This window comes from Bos indicus x Bos taurus, chromosome 23 (assembly GCF_003369695.1).
Source record: "Bos indicus x Bos taurus breed Angus x Brahman F1 hybrid chromosome 23, Bos_hybrid_MaternalHap_v2.0, whole genome shotgun sequence".
Taxonomy (NCBI): Eukaryota; Metazoa; Chordata; class Mammalia; order Artiodactyla; family Bovidae; genus Bos; species Bos indicus x Bos taurus.
In genome coordinates this window covers 30,525,942-30,542,222 of record NC_040098.1, presented here as the reverse complement: position 1 = coordinate 30,542,222, position 16,281 = coordinate 30,525,942, and the positions used below count along the sequence as shown (strand labels likewise).

At 37.5% G+C, this 16,281-nt stretch overlaps 1 protein-coding gene across 1 annotated transcript; it reads right to left on the bottom strand.

The window, feature by feature from the left end:
* Positions 1-8,329: 8,329 nt before the first annotated feature.
* Positions 8,330-9,262, bottom strand: LOC113881477 (olfactory receptor 2G3-like). Its single transcript, XM_027524499.1, has one exon. It carries the CDS (start codon positions 9,260-9,262, stop codon positions 8,330-8,332), a length of 933 nt encoding a protein of 310 aa, XP_027380300.1.
* Positions 9,263-16,281: the final 7,019 nt, after the last annotated feature.

Genomic DNA, 16,281 nt, shown 5'->3' with positions numbered 1-16,281 from the left:
CAGCACACCTGACCTGCCTCCTGAGAAATCTGTATGCAGGTCATGAAGCAAGTTAGAAGTAGACATGGAACAACAGACTGGTTCTAAATCGGGAATGGAGTACACCAAGGCTGTATATTGTCACCCTGCTTATTTAACTTATATGAAGAGTACATCATGCGGAATGCTGGGCTGGATGAAGCACAAGCTGGAATCAAGATTGCTGGGAGAAATATCAATAACCTCAGATATGCAGATGACACCACCCTTATGGGAGAAACTGAAGGAGGAGAATGAAAAAGTTGGCTAAAACTTAACATTCGTAAAATTAAGATCATGGCATCCAGTCCCATCACTTTATGGCAAATAGATGGGGAAACTATGGAAATAGTGAGAGACTATTTTTCTGGGCTCCAAAATCACTGCAGATGGTGACTGCATCCATGAAATTAAAAGACGCTTACTCCTTGAAAGAAAAGCTATGGCCAACCTAGACAGCATAATAAAAAGCAGAGACATTACTTTACCAACAAAGGCCCGTTTAGTCAAAGCTATGGTTTTTCCAGGAATCATGTATGGGTGTGAGAGTTGGACAATAAAGACTGCTGAGCGCCAAAGAATTAATGCTTTTGAATTGTGGTGTTGGAGAAGACTCTTGAGAGTCCCTTGGACTTTAAGGAGATCAAATCAGTTAATCCTAAGGGAAATCAGTCCTGAATATTCATTGGAAGGACTGATCCTGAAGCTGAAACTCCAATAATTTGGCCACTTGATGTGAAGAACTGACTCATTGGAAAAGACCCTGAAGCTGGGAAAGATTGAAGGCATAAGGAAAGGGGACGACAGAGGATAAGATGGTTGGATGGCATTACTGACTCAATGGACATGAGTTTGAGCAAGCTCTGGGAGTTGGTGATGGACAGGGAGGCCTGGCGTGCTGCAGTCCATGGTGTCAAAAAAACTTGACATGACTGGCTGACTGAACTTAACTGAACTGAGAATAGACATTAGAGTATAACTCAGAACAGATGTGAGAAGTATCCCAAATTCTCTGAAAACAAAATACACAGGCTGTCAACATGCATAGTGTGAAAAACCAAAGAAATGGAAGGTAAGATGATTATTACACATATTCATACAGGCTAGATGATAGATATAAAAGAAAAATATTGAAAAATACATTGATGAGCAAGAGGCTGAAAAACAAGGCATATAGAATTCGAAACATGGAACAAAATAGGAATTGTTAGAATTTTCAAAATTGAAGTGTTAGAGATAATTATCGTTAATATTCATTGTTTTTCTGTGAAGCAAATATTTACTGATCTAATAAGTGTGGAGGAGAACTTCTGAAATCTCCCCATTTGAATCACAGGTCTGCTATTTCAGGAATATGCTATCCAGGAAATTCTATTTACAATCCCCAATAAGCAAGCTGTACCCTATATGACATGAATAGTTCACATGCTTTAATGTAGTTTTATAGGCCAGGGTACAGGTGAATATAAATGGCCTTCTGAGTCAAGCTCTTCTAAGCTTAACTCTAAGTCATGACTTGAAACTGTTGGCACTGACTTGTTCTATTTTGAGAAAAACCCCTATCCTTTTGAATGAGCAACTAGAGAAAGGAATGTATACTGCATAACTTAATATAGAAATGAGTTAATTAAATCTACAGTCTCTGTAATAAAGAAATATGAAATATTTTCTTAATGAATTAATATTTTTATCTTGAGGTATTTTCTACTCATAGAATGAATCTTTTTTTTTTTAATGGTGATATTCTTAGCATACATCTTTAGCATTAAGATTCCTAAACAAATCATCTTTGTCATTTGAGCATATTTGTTAAATAATTCCTTTGATTTTTCTTTATTAAAACAAATTTGATTAACATTAAAAAAAAAAGAGTTCATGAATTCAGCCACTAATGCAATCCAGTGACCTTCCATCAAGTAAGTTATTTTGATTTATCAGTGTCTTTACACTATTAACTTGCAAAGATTAAGAAACACAGGTAGGAAAATTTGTACTTCTGAATGGTCAATTTTGAAGTCTTCAAACAGGTACAGTCATTTATCTTGGACATCGAATCTAAACAATTTGCTTAAAAACAAATGAATAAACAACAAAACCATCCAATGACAATTACTGATTTCCCTTTAAGTATCCTAGCAAGAAAATTAAACTTACTTCTAAGAATCCTTCACCTTTATAGCACCTCTCAGGCAATTATTGCACATCCAGTTTAGAGAGGATACATGGCTTATTTTCTTTGGCATCCATAGTAATAATCAGTTGCATTTGAAATTGTGGCCAAGACAAAACTCTCATGTGTTCTGCATACAGAATGATAATTATTTCCAGAATTATAGCAAAAGAAAGAAACTGATCTTGGTGGTCACATTGGTTAGCATTTTTCTATCTGTCCATGCATTTTGGTGGTATAATTAAAACCCTGAGTGTTATGATGCACCAAAATTGACATTGACCTTACCTGGTTAAATTTCCTCTATTATTCAGTAAAGTGTAAAACAACTGTGCTTTTGAAAGATCCAACATCTCCTGGGGAAAAGACAGCATGTGAGTGGCCTCACTTTGCTTGATGTAACTCTACAATGTTATAATATTTTCTTGTGTATTTATCTTACAAGAAAAACCAACAATTTCCTGACAGACATCACACTGAAACTGGTCTTGCTCCCTTTCACATTTCTGTTCTTAATCAGGATGAGGATAAAAGGACTTATATCTGCAAAGAGACGAAGCTAGAAAGTATTCCATACTTAAGAGTCAATGTCAGTTTATACATGAAAAACTGCTCTTGCTCGCTACTAAAGGCAAGTAGCTCTGGATTTCTTCAACTTTTAAGATGGATTTTCTTTTTCTTCCCCCACCTAAACAGCAAAGTACTACTTTCCAGGAAGAATGACAACCCAGCTGTGGAGATTCTTGGGGATTTTGATGAGAAGGTCATTCATGATCACAGATCTAGGACAAGCAGTGGAGGAACCCCATGTGTGCAGTTTGTTGGCCCCCTTTTCCTGTAATCTCATGGTTCAAGTCTCTTCAGATGGATGGTGCTTAGCTTGCTTCCTCTGCACACACCTCTGGAGTTCTTCCCAGGCTACTTCCTATCATTATATTAGAGAGGAAGACATTCCCTGGAGAGAGAAGAGCTATGGAGACTGTGCTTCTGTTGCTGCTGAAAGACAATCAATTGCACACCACCTGCTAAACACACATGGGCAAAATTGTCAATGTTATATAGGTAGTATCTTAAAAGATTAATTTGTTGAAATTCATTAAAATTTTTATTAGTTAGACTCAGTTTTGAACATAGTATCGAGACATGCATATATTTGGAAATACACTCTTGAAGTTACCACACAATTAATGAAGATCCAAGAATAGATCTACAGACTTCTGGGTAATAGGAAATGTTGGGGAAGAAGTAGAGTCTAGTATCTAGTATAAAAGGGGAGAGACTATTGCACATGCATGACCTCTTCTTAGAAGTGGCTAAAAATAAAGTTTTTATATCAGAAAAGATTTATGCTACACACATAGCATTGTTATTACTTCTGGAAGAATTGGCATTTTTTTATAGTTGCTTTTAAAACACATGGTGTACATCCTGCTTTGTGTGAAATGATTCACTGGGTGCAGTTTATTTTTACAGTGGATATATGTGTAGAATAATATATGCATATAATTTGAAAATAAAGTTCAGATACTGAAGTTGTCTATGCAAAAATTCAACCTAGTAAATTTGAAGATCTAAGGGTTTTATTGAACAAGTCATGAATTGGGCAGCATCCCGTTTATCAAGTAGAGAAGAGCTGTACAAAACAGGAGGAATTTATATGCCGAAGGGAAAAGAGTGGATTCTTTCAGGCTTAGGTCACCTGTGTGTGAGGAACGGTCTGGGTCTATGTGTCAGATTACCTTACTGGTGCTGACTAGAAAATTGCAGACTGATTAAGACTACATTGCTTGGAGAGGTTGTATTTAACTTAGGTACTTGGTCTTGGTTTGCTGAAGTGGTCTGAGAACAGCTGACTCCACTTGGGGCCTTTTGTTTCTTTTTTCAGTTCAGTTCAGCTCAGTTTGGTGGCTCAGTTATGTCTGACTCTTTGCAAGCCCATGGACTATAGCACGCCAGGCCTCCCTTCCATCTACAACACATGAAATCTGCTCAAACTCATGTCCATCGAGTTGGCTATCCAACCATCTCATCTTCTGTTCTTCCCTTCTCCTACTGCCTTCGATCTTTCCCAACATCAGGGTGTTTTCCAAGAGTCAGTTCTTCGCATCAGGTGGCCAAAGTACTGGGAGTTTCATCTTCAGCATCAATCCTTCCAATGAATATTCGGGACTGATTTCCTTTAGGATTGACTGGTTAGATCTCCTTGCAGTCCAAGTGACTGTCAAGAGTTTTCCCAACACCACAGTTCAAAAGCATCAATTCTTCTGTGCTCAGCTTTCTTTACAGTCCAACTCTCACATTTGTACATGACCACTGGAAAAGCCAAGCTTGACTAGACAGACATTTGTCAGCAAGTAATGTCTCTGCTTTTTAACATGTTGCCTAGTTTGGTCATAGCTTTTCTTCCAAGGGGCAAGCATCTTTTCATTTCATGATTGCAGCCACTGTCTGTAATGATTTTGGAGCCCAAGAAAATAAAGTCTGTAACTGTTTCCATTTTTTCCCCACCTATTTGCCATGAAGTGATGGGCCGGGTGCCATGATCTTAGTTTTCTGAAATGTTGAGTTTTCAGCCAACTTTTTCACTCTCCTCTTTCACTTTCATCAAGAGGCTCTTTAGTTCTTCTTTGCTTTCTGCCATAAGGGTCGTGTCATCTGCGTATCTGAGGTTATTAATATTTTTTTTATATATTGTTTCTTTTTTAACATCAAGTAAATGTCTAAATAGCACAAAATTCAATTCTCCATATTCTTACTCCTGTCTTTCACGACGTTCATCTTATGTTCAATCAGTAGACACCAGCTGTTTCTGAATAGTTTTTCCTTTCATTAAATTTATGGAAATTACACCATATACTTCTCAAAATCCAACTTAATCTCATCGTTCACAAATGTGTCTTTCATGTTCTAATTAATGAAAGTATGAGAAACAGATCTTTTAGGGAATTAAACTATTCTATCTAGGGGAGCAAGAGTATAATAGAAAATGACAAGAAATACACTTGAAAGATTTTAAAAAGTATCATATCACAAAGGGAGTGATATATATTATGCTAAGGAAGTTGGACTTCCTATGATCCCAAGGAGAGTATTTCATATTAGATAAGATCATAGACTCCAGATTCAGATCAACTTAGATTCTAATTCCTCGGGCAAGTTGTTGAACTTCTAGAAGGTAAAGTTTTCAAATCAATAGTGAGTGGAATGACAGTTTCAGGTTCCTAGGGTGGCAGGTAATAAGTGAGTTACCACACGTAACATACTTGGCAGAGTACCTGGCACCCAGCAAAACTCAGTCCATGTTTACCCACTGATATATTAATGATGAGACTACTCATGGAGTGTGGGTAAAACACAACAATATCTTTATTCCTTTATTCATCTTGCCTGTACCATGTAGCAGTTCTTTCCTTGGTCCTGGTTTAAAACTCCAGAGTGTGCTATAACTTTTTGGTCATTTACAAATGGTAAAAGTGTCCACTTTTAGTAATAAAGTATTTTCACATTAGTAAATAAAATGCCCACTGTCGAGTGACACTTGATTTACATGTAAAGATTCTGTGTTTCCTGAGCTTCAGCCTGCTCCCGTCTGAGACCTTGCAGTGGCGATTTGGTTGAGCTGAGTCCCTGCTTTCCACCTTGTGCATGTTCCTCTGTGCCTCTAGGTTGATAAGCGCAATTTCAGAACTTGCCAGGGCAAACCTGTGCGGAGGGAAAAGGAGAGGTTAAGCAGGGAAGTTTTGTTGACTAAATAGACGAAACAAAATTGGCATGATACTGATCATTTTAAAATGCTTGTTAACATACATGGGTTTATTTGAAATTATTCTATATCAATTTTCCATATTAGAAATTTTTACACATTAAGAGCACTAATCCTTTGTTCACTGTGTTACTGATTTCTGGCCTTGTTTGATTATTTTTTTAGACAAAATGCTCTTATGCTTTTAAACTTCTGAAATGTATTCATTTATTATTCAATATATGGTTGATGTTCTAAAATGCCCTGTGTGTGCCTGGAAAATTTTGTATGTCGTCATGCCTTCAGTGTTTTCACTATATTAATTTTGTAATTTTTGCTGTGCTCTTTAATTTTCTATGTCCTTATTCATTTATATTTCTTTTCTACCAGTTATCCATTCAATTCTGGCTGTGAATTTGCCTATTTCCTTTCTTACTTCTTAGGTTTTGCTTTATATTTTGAAGTTATTTGATAGAATATTAATTAAAGATTACTATAGCTTTCAAGTTAACTAAATGGTTCACAATATGCAATGTCTCTCCTAATTCCCAATAATAGTTCTTCCCTGAAAGGCTACCTTTTCTGATACTAGTAAGATCATGCCAGCCTTCTTTTTTGGCTAGTATTCATATGGTATGTCTTTTTTGTATTCTTTACAGTGCGTTTTCTTATAGACATCTTATTACCAAAAGAGTATATGGAAAGTATTAATGTTCTATCCTAGTGTGGCCATAAGGATATCATTTTAATAGCTTTTAAAATTTTATTGGAGCTTCCCTGGTGTCTCAGAGGTTAAAGCGTCTGCCTGCAATGCAGGAGACCTGGTTTCGATCCCTGGGTCGGGAAGACCCCCCTGGAGAATTTTATTGTATAATTAAAACTATAAGATTTTACATGATTTGGGTAATCTTAGTGCTTAGTATGCATTTACCTGTCCTAATCAGTGAAGTAATTTGATTTGAATATAACCAGTTTAAATTACTAATGTCAATAAAATTTTATCTCATGAACAGAGATATAGAAAGTTTACTTAGATGCCACGTGTTAACCTTATCAATGCCTTCTGACTAGATCATTTATTATCTTCTCCAATATAGTTGCTTTTCTTTACTAATTTATTCAACTTCTTAATATATCCAAGAGAATTATTTGTCTTTGTTAAAATGATTCTTAGAATTTATACTCTATTAAAAGAATTGATTTTTTTGGCAGCAGCACACAGTATCTGGGAAATTATTTCCCCATACAGGGATCAAACCATGCCTCCTGCTTTGGAAGCATGCGGTCTTAACCACTGGACCACCAGGGAAATCCCTATTTAAGAAAAAAGTACAGTACATTCATGAAACCATAGCATGTTGTGATTATATCTAAGCAGGCTCTAGAATTAAAGCCAATAAACTATTGATAATATTTTATAAGCAAATAACTATGTGGATATGGGTAAAATAAGGTCAATATTAAACTGAACATATTACCAAGATTTTAAAGTGTGTTATTAGAATAGATAAAACTTTATATTCAGTTTGAAGAGAATTATTTTCTAAAGTTATGATATCCATAAAAGTGAATAATATATAGGAGGCCAAAGACATGTTTTGGTAAAGAAATCTTATATTGTGACAAATACAGATATTTAGATTAAATGACAATACTTCAAAATTCTAATGCATATTTTCTTAGATTTCAGATAGAGAGTTAAAGAATTGATCAAAAGAGATTGAGAGCCATTATGTGAGCACAAGAGATGTATAAATGAGAAATACTCAGTCTCATGGTTCTTATCTCTTGGAAGCTTCTCTGTGGGTGGAAGAGATCAGAAAAATCCCTGGATGAACTTAGTCCCAGATGCCTCTAGTAAATGAACAAGAATCATTAATCCCCCTGAAAGAAAAACTGTTAGGTAATTGTAGGTTTTCCAGTGGACCTTTGTGTTTGTATGTAAATAATGGACAGAACTGTTATGGCCTGTGGAACTACTGAATGAGAGATCTGGAGAACAATAGAAAGTTCTCAAGAAAGTTCTATCTCTATTTCTGTGATGAGAAAATAGATCTGTCATGAAAATATCCACCCTGGCATTAGTTAATCTCTAGAGCAATAACTCCAGGATTTGGAAAATTATAATATGTATACATATGCACCACTATAAATATTTATTTATTTATTCTCAGAGTCTTTAGAAAACAGCCAAAAGAAAAAAGACATAACATTTCTGGAAAGGAATATGAGAAGAATTTACAGTAGGCAGCTTCAGGGTGTCACTGAAAGAACATTTCATACCATTTTATTCAGGAGATTTAGCTGTGATGTTTACAAACAAAAGGAAAAACCAAAATTCGATGATGCTAAAGTTCTTAATATCTAAGTGATTGTGTGAGGATATTTCACATTTCTCCCTAACTTGGGTCGCTTCCCAGCAACCTTCTTAGTGCCCACTTAGCCTCTTTGTTTCTCAAGGTGTAGATCAAAGGATTAAGTGAGGGTGTCACTACAGTGTAGAAGAGGGTGAGGAATTTGCTGTAATTCTGTGTGTATTTGCTCTTGGGTTGAATGTAAATGGAAGCTAGAGTCCCAAAAAACAAAACCACAACAATTAGGTGGGACCCACAAGTCCCAAATGCTTTCCTCCTGCCTTCAGTGGATTTTATCTTTAGCACACTCCTCACAATGCAGCCATAGGAGACCAGAATAAGCCCCAGAGGTATCACCACATAGAGGACAGAAGCTATGGAGAGCTCATTTTCCAGGAAAGTTGTGTTCACACAGGCAATCTTAATCAGGGCAGGCTCCTCACACGTGAAGTCATCCACCATGTGATGGCTGCAGAGAGGCAACTGGAAAACAAGGATGGTCTGAACAGTGGACCCCACAAAGCCACTGATCCAGGCCAGAGCTGCTAGTTGCTGGAGGAGCTTTGGGTGCATTATCACTCCATAGTGGAGGGGTCGACAGATGGCATTGAAGCGGTCATAGGCCATAACAGTCAGCAGGACACACTCCGTGGAGCCCAGCCCCAAAGCAACATACAGCTGGATCACACAGCCAGTGTAGCTAATGGTCTTGTCAGGCCCCTTGAGATTCCAAAGCATTTGTGGGACAACACTGGTGGTGAAACAGAGGTCCAGGAAGGAGAGATTGGAGAGGAAGAAATACATGGGTGTGTGGAGTTTGGGGTTAAAGTATGAGACCAGTATGATCGCTGTGTTCCCCATCAGTGTCAGAATGTATATGATAGAGACGACAAGAAGGAGAACTATCTCCAGGTGGGGCTGGTCAGAAAAGCCCAGTAGGATGAAACCTGCCGGAGTGCTAGCATTTGTTCCTTTCATTGCTTAATTGTGAGTCACCATTCTTGGTCATTCTTATTTTGTTCCTGTGGGAAAGAAAGTCAGATCATAATCATAAAAATATAACAAACTAAGTAAAATGAGCACTTTGACACTGATTTTTTTATAGAGAGAAATAACAGAGTAAAATTACACACACAAAAAATTGGTATAACAAGTTGTCTTGCTGTGTAAAGAAACACACAGAGTCTGAAAACACCAAGTTCATTGCAAGGATATATGTAAACATAGAATTGACATAGATCTACAAGCTGGATTTAGAAAAGGCAGAGAAACCAGAGATCAAATTACCAGCATCCGCTGGATCACTGAAAAAGCAAGAAAACATCTAGTTTTGCTTTATTGACTATGCCAAAGCGTTTGGCTGTGTGGATCACAACAAAGTGTGGAAAATTCTTAAAGAGATGGGAATACCAGCACACCTGACCTGCCTCCTGAGAAATCTGTTTTCAGGTCAGGAAGCAATTTAGAAGTGGACATGGAACAACAGACTGGTTCCAAATCGGGAAAGGATTTGGAACCAGTCTGTTCCAAATGTATACTTGGAACAAGGCTGTATGTTGTCACCCTGCTTATTTAAACTATATGAAGAGTACATCATGTGGAATGCTGGGCTGGGTGAAGCACAAGCTGGAATCAAGATTGCTGGCAGAAATATCAATAACCTCAGATATGCAGATGACACCACCCTTATGGGAGAAAGTGAAAGAGGAGAATGAAAAAGTTGGCTAAAACTTAATATTCGTAAAATTAAGATTATGGCATCCAGTCCCATCACTTCATGGCAAATAGATATGGAAACAATGGAAATAGTGAGAGACTATTTTTCTGGGCTCCAAAATCACTGCAGATGGTCAATTAAAAGACACTTACTCCTTGGAAAAAAAGCTATGACCAACCTAGACAGCATAATAAAAAGCAGAGACATTACTTTACCAACAAAGGCCCATTTAGTCAAAGCTGTGGTTTTTCCAGTAGTCATGTATGGGTGTGAGAGTTGGACTATATAGACTACTGAGCGCCAAAGAATTAATGCTTTTGAATTGTGGTGTTGGAGAAGACTCTTGAGAGTCCCTTGGACTGCAAGGAGATCAAATCAGTCAATCCTAAAGGAAATCAGTCCTGAATATTCATTGGAAGGACTGATGCTAAAGCTGAAACTCCAATACTCTGGACACTTGATGTGAAGAACTGACTCATTGGAAAAGACCCTGAAGCTGGGAAAGATTGAAGGCATAAGGAAAGGGGACAAAGGAGGATGAGATGGTTGGATGGCATTACTGACTCGATGGACATGAGTTTGAGCAAGCTCTGGGAGTTGGTGATGGACAGGGAAACCTGGCGTGCTGCAGTCCATGGTGTCAAAAAAATCTGACATGACTGATTGACTGAACTGAACTGAACTGAGAACATACATTAGAGCATAACTCTGAACAGATGTGAGAAGTATCTCAAATTCTCTGAAAATAAAATACACGGGCCGTCAATGTGCATAGTGTGAAAAACCAAAGAAATGGAAGGTAAGATGATTGTTACACATATTCGTACAGGATAGATGATAGATATAAAAGAAAAATATTGAAAAATACATTGATGAGCAAGAGGCTGAGAAACAAGGCATATAGAATTCGAAACATGGAACAAAATAGGAATTGTTAGAATTTTCAAAATTGAAGTGATAGAGATAATTATCGTTAATATTCATTGTTTTTCTGTGAAGCAAATATTTACTGATCTAATAAGTTTGAATGAGAACTTCTGAAACCTCCTCATTTGAATCACAGGTTTGCTATTTTAGGAATATGCTATCCAGGAAATTCTATTTACAATCCCCAATAAGCAATTTCTACCCTATATGACATGAATAGTTCACATGCTTTAATGTAGTTTTATTACAAGAGTTCATGAATTCAGCCACTAATGCAATCCAGTGACCTTCCATCAAGTAAGTTATTTTGATTTATCAGTGTCTTTACTATTAACTTGCAAAGATTAAGAAACACAGGTATGAAAATTTGTACTTCTGAATGGTCAATTTTGAAGTCTTCAAACAGGAACCGTCATTTATCTTGGAGATCGAATTTAAACAAGTTGCTTAAAAACAAATGAATAAACAACAAAGCCATCCAATTACAATTACTGATTTCTCTTTATCCTAGCAAGAAAATTAAACTTACTTCTAAGAATCCTTCACCTTTATAGCACCTCTCAGGCAATTATTGCACATCCAGTTTAGAGAGGATAAGTGGCTTATTTTCTTTGGCATCCATAGTAATAATCAGTTGCATTTTAAATTTTGGCCAAGACAAAACTCTCATGTGTTCTGCATACAGAATGATAACTATTTCCAGAATTATAGCAAAAGAAAGAAACTGATCTTGGTGGTCACATTGGTTAGCATGTTTCTATCTGTCCATGCATTTTGGTGGCATAATTAAAACCCTGAGTGTTATGATGCACCAAAATTGACATTGACCTTACCTGGCTAAACTTCCTCTATTATTCAGTAAAGTGTAAAACAACTGTGCTTTTGAAAGATCCAACATGTCCTGGGGAAAAGACAGCATGTGAGTGGCCTCACTTTGCTTGATGTAATTCTACAATGTAATAATATTTTCTTGTGTATTTGTGTTACAAGAAAAACCAACTATTTCCAAGCAGACACTACACTGAAACTGGTCTCGCTCCCTTTCACATTTCTGTTCTTAATCAAGATGAGGATAAAAGGACTTATATCTGCAAAGAGACGAAGCTGGGAAGTATTCCATAATTAAGAGTCTATGTCAGTTTATATATGAAAAACTGCTTTTGTTCGCTGCTAAAGGCAAGTAGTTCTGGATTTCTTCAACTTTTAAAATGGATTTTCTTTTTCTTCCCCCACCTAAACAGCAAAGTACTACTTTCCAGGAAGAATGACAACCCAGCTGTGGAGATTCTTGGGGATTTTGATGAGAAGGTCATTCATGATCACAGATCTAGGACAAGCAGTGGAGGAACCCCATGTGTGCAGTTTGTTGGCCCCCTTTTCCTGTAATCTCATGGTTCAAGTCTCTTCAGATGGATGGTGCTTAGCTTGCTTCCTCTGCACACACCTCTGGAGTTCTTCCCAGGCAACTTCCTACCATTATATTAGAGAGGAAGACATTCCCTGGAGAGAGAAGTGCCATGGAGACTGTGCTTCTGTTGCTGCTGAAAGACAATCAATTGCACACCACCTGCTAAACACACATGTGCAAAATTGTCAATGTTATACAGATAGTACCTTAAAAGATTTATTTGTTGAAATTCATTACAATTTTTATTAGTTAAACTCAGTTTTGAACATAGTTTGGAGACATGCATGTATCTGGAAATATGTTCTTGAAGTTTACACACAATTAATGAAGATCCAAGAATAGATCTACAGACTTCTGGGTAATAGGAAATGTTGGGGAAGAAGTAGTGTCTAGTATCTAGTATAAAAGTCTAGTATCTAGTATAAAAGGGGAGTATAAAATAAAAGTATTGCACATGCATGACCTCTTCTTAGAAGTGGCTAAAAATAAAGTTTTTATATCAGAAAAGATTTATGCTACACACATAGCATTGTTATTACTTCTGGAAGAATTGGCATTTTTTTATAGTTGCTTTTAAAACACATAGTGTACATCTGCTTTGTGTGAAATGATTCACTGGGTGCAGTTTATTTTTACAGTGGATATATGTGTAGAATAATACATGCATATAATTTGAAAATAAAGTTCAGATACTGCAGTTGTCTATGCAAAAATTCAACCTAGTAATTCTGAAGATCTATTTGGTTTCATTGAATGAGTCATGAATTGGGCAGCATCCCATTTATCAAGTAGAGAAGAGCTGTACAAAACAGGAGGAATTTATATGCCGAAGGGAAAAGAGTGGATTCTTTCAGGCTTAGGTCACCTGTGTGTGAGGAATGGTCTGGGTCTATGTGTCAGGTTACCTTACTGATGCTGACTAGAAAATTGCAGACTGATTAAGACTACATTGCTTGGAGAGGTTGTATTTAACTTAGGTACTTGGTCTTGGTTTGCTGAAGTGGTCTGAGAACAGCTGACTCCACTTGGGGCACTTTGTTTCTTTTTTCAGTTCAGTTCAGCTCAGTTTGGTCACTCAGTTGTGTCTGACTCTTTGCAAGCCCATGGACTGTAGCACGCCAGCCCTCCCTTCCATCTACAACACGTGAAGTCTGTTCAAACTCATGTCCATCGAGTTGGCTATCCAACCATCTCATCCCCTGTTGTCCCCGTCTCCTCCTGCCTTCAATATTTCCCAGCATCAGGGTCTTTTCCAAGAGTCAGTTCTTCACATCAGGTGGCCATACTGGAAGTTTCAACTTCAGCATCAGTCCTTCCAATGAATATTCGGGACTGATTTCCTTTAGGATTGACTGGTTAGATTTTCTTGCAGTCCAAGGGACTGTCAAGACTTTTCCCAACACCACAGTTCAAAAGCATCAATTCTTCTGCACTCAGCTTTCTTTACAGTCCAACTCTCACATCGTACATGACCACCGTATAAGCCAGAGCTTGACTAGACAGACATTAGTCAGCAAGCAATGTTTCTGCTTTTTAAAATGTTGTCTAGGTTGGTCATAGCTTTTCTTCCAAGGGGCAAGCATCTTTTCATTTCATGATTGCAGCCACTGTCAGTAATGATTTTGGAGCCCAAGAAAATAAAGTCTGTCACTGTTTTCATTGTTTCCCCACCTATCTGCCATGAAGTGATGGGCCCGATGCCATGATGTTAGTTTTCTGAAATGTTGAGTTTTCAGCCAATTTTTTGACTCCCCTCTTTCAATTTCATCAAAAGGCTCTTTAGTTCTTTGCTTTCTGTCATAAGGGTTGTGTCATCTGTGTATCTGAAGTTATTAATATTTCTTTGTTATATTGTTTCTTTTTTAACATCAAGTAAAAGTCTAAATAGCACAAAATTCGATTCTCAATATTCTTACTCCTGTCTTTCATGACATTCATCTTATATTCAATCAGTAGACACCAACTGTTTCTGAATATTTTTTTCCTTTCATTAAATTTATGGAAATTACACCATATACGGTTGAATGGTTGAAGTAGAACGGTTTTATGAAGACCTACAAGACCTTTTAAAACTAACACCCAAATAAGATGTCATTTTCATTATAGGGGACTGGAATGCAAAAGTAGGAAGTCAAGAAACATCTGGAGTAATGGGCAAATTTGGCCTTGGTATACGAAATGAAGCAGGACAAAGACTAATGGAGTTTTGCCAAGAAAATGCACTGGTCATAGCAAACACCCTCTTCCAACAACACAAGAGAAGACTCGACACATGGACATCACCAGATGGTCAACACCGAAATCAGATTGATTATATTCTTTGCAGCCAAAGATGGAGAAGCTCTATACAGTCAGCAAAAACAAGACCAGGAGCTGACTGTGGCTCAGATCATGAACTCCTTATTGCCAAGAAATTGAAGAAAGTAGGGAAAACCACTAGACCATTCAGGTATGACCTAAATCAAATCCCTTATGATTATACAGTGGAAGTGAGAAATAGATTTAAGGGCCTAGATCTGATACATAGAGTGCCTGATGAACTATGGACTGAGGTTCATGACCTTGTACAGGAGACAGGGATTAAGACCATCCCCATGGAAAAGAAATGCAAAAAAGAAAAATGGCTGTCTGGGAAGGCCTTACAAATAGCTGTGAAAAGAAGAGAAGTGAAAAGCAAAGGAGAAAAGGAAAGATATAAGCATCTGAATGAAGAGTTCCAAAGAATAGCAAGAAGAGATAAGAAAGCCTTCCTCAGTGATCAATGCAAAGAAATAGAGGAAAACAACAGAATGGGAAAGACTAGAGACCTCTTCAAGAAAATTAGAGATACCAAGGGGACATTTCATGCAAAGATGGGCTCAATAAAGGACAGAAATAGTATGGACCTAACAGAAACAAAAGATATTAAGAAGAGGTGGCAAGAATACACAGAAGAACTGTACAAAAAAGACCTTTATGACCCAGATAATCACATTGGTGCGATCACTGACCTAGAGCCAGACATCCTGGAATGTGAAATCAAGTGGGCCTTAGAAAGCATCACTATGAACAAAGCTAGTGGAGGTGATGGCATTCCATTTGAGCTATTTCAAATCCTGAAAGATGATGCTGTGAAAGTGCTGCACTCAATATGCCAGCAAATTTGGAAAACTCAGCAGTGGCCACAGGACTGGAAAAGGTCAGTATTCATTCCAATCCCAAAGAAAGACAATGCCAAAGAATGCTCAAACTACTGCACAATTGCACTCATCTCACATGCTAGTAAAGTAATGCTCAAAATTCTCCAAGCCAGGCTTCAGCAATATTGAACCATGAACTTCCTGATGTTCAACCTGGTTTTAGAAAAGGCAGAGGAACCAGAGATCAAATTGCCACATCCACTGGATCATTGAAAAAACAAGAAAGTTCCAGAAAAACATCTGTTTCTGCTTTATTGACTATGCCAAATCCTTTGACTGTGTGGATCACAATAAACTGTGGAAAATTCTGAAAGAGATGGGAATACCAGACCACCTGACCTGCCTCTTGAGAAACCTATATGCAGATCAGGAAGCAACAGTTAGAACTGGACATGGAACAACAGACTGGTTCCAAATAGGAAAAGGAGTATGTCAAGGCTGTATATTGTCACCCTGCTTATTTACCTTCTATGCAGAGTACATCACAAGAAATGCTGGGCTGGAAAACCATAAGCTGGAATCAAGATTGCCGGGAGAAATGTCAATAACCTCAGATATGCAGATGACACCACCCTTATGGCAGAAAGTGAAGAGGAACTAAAAAGCCTCTTTGATGAAGGTGAAAGAGGAGAGTAAAAAATTTGGCTAAAAACTCAACATTCAGAAAACTAAGATCGTGGCATCTGGTCCCATCACTTCATGGGAAATAGATGGGGAAACAGTGGAAACAGTGTCAGACTTTATTTTGGGGGGCTCCAAAATCACT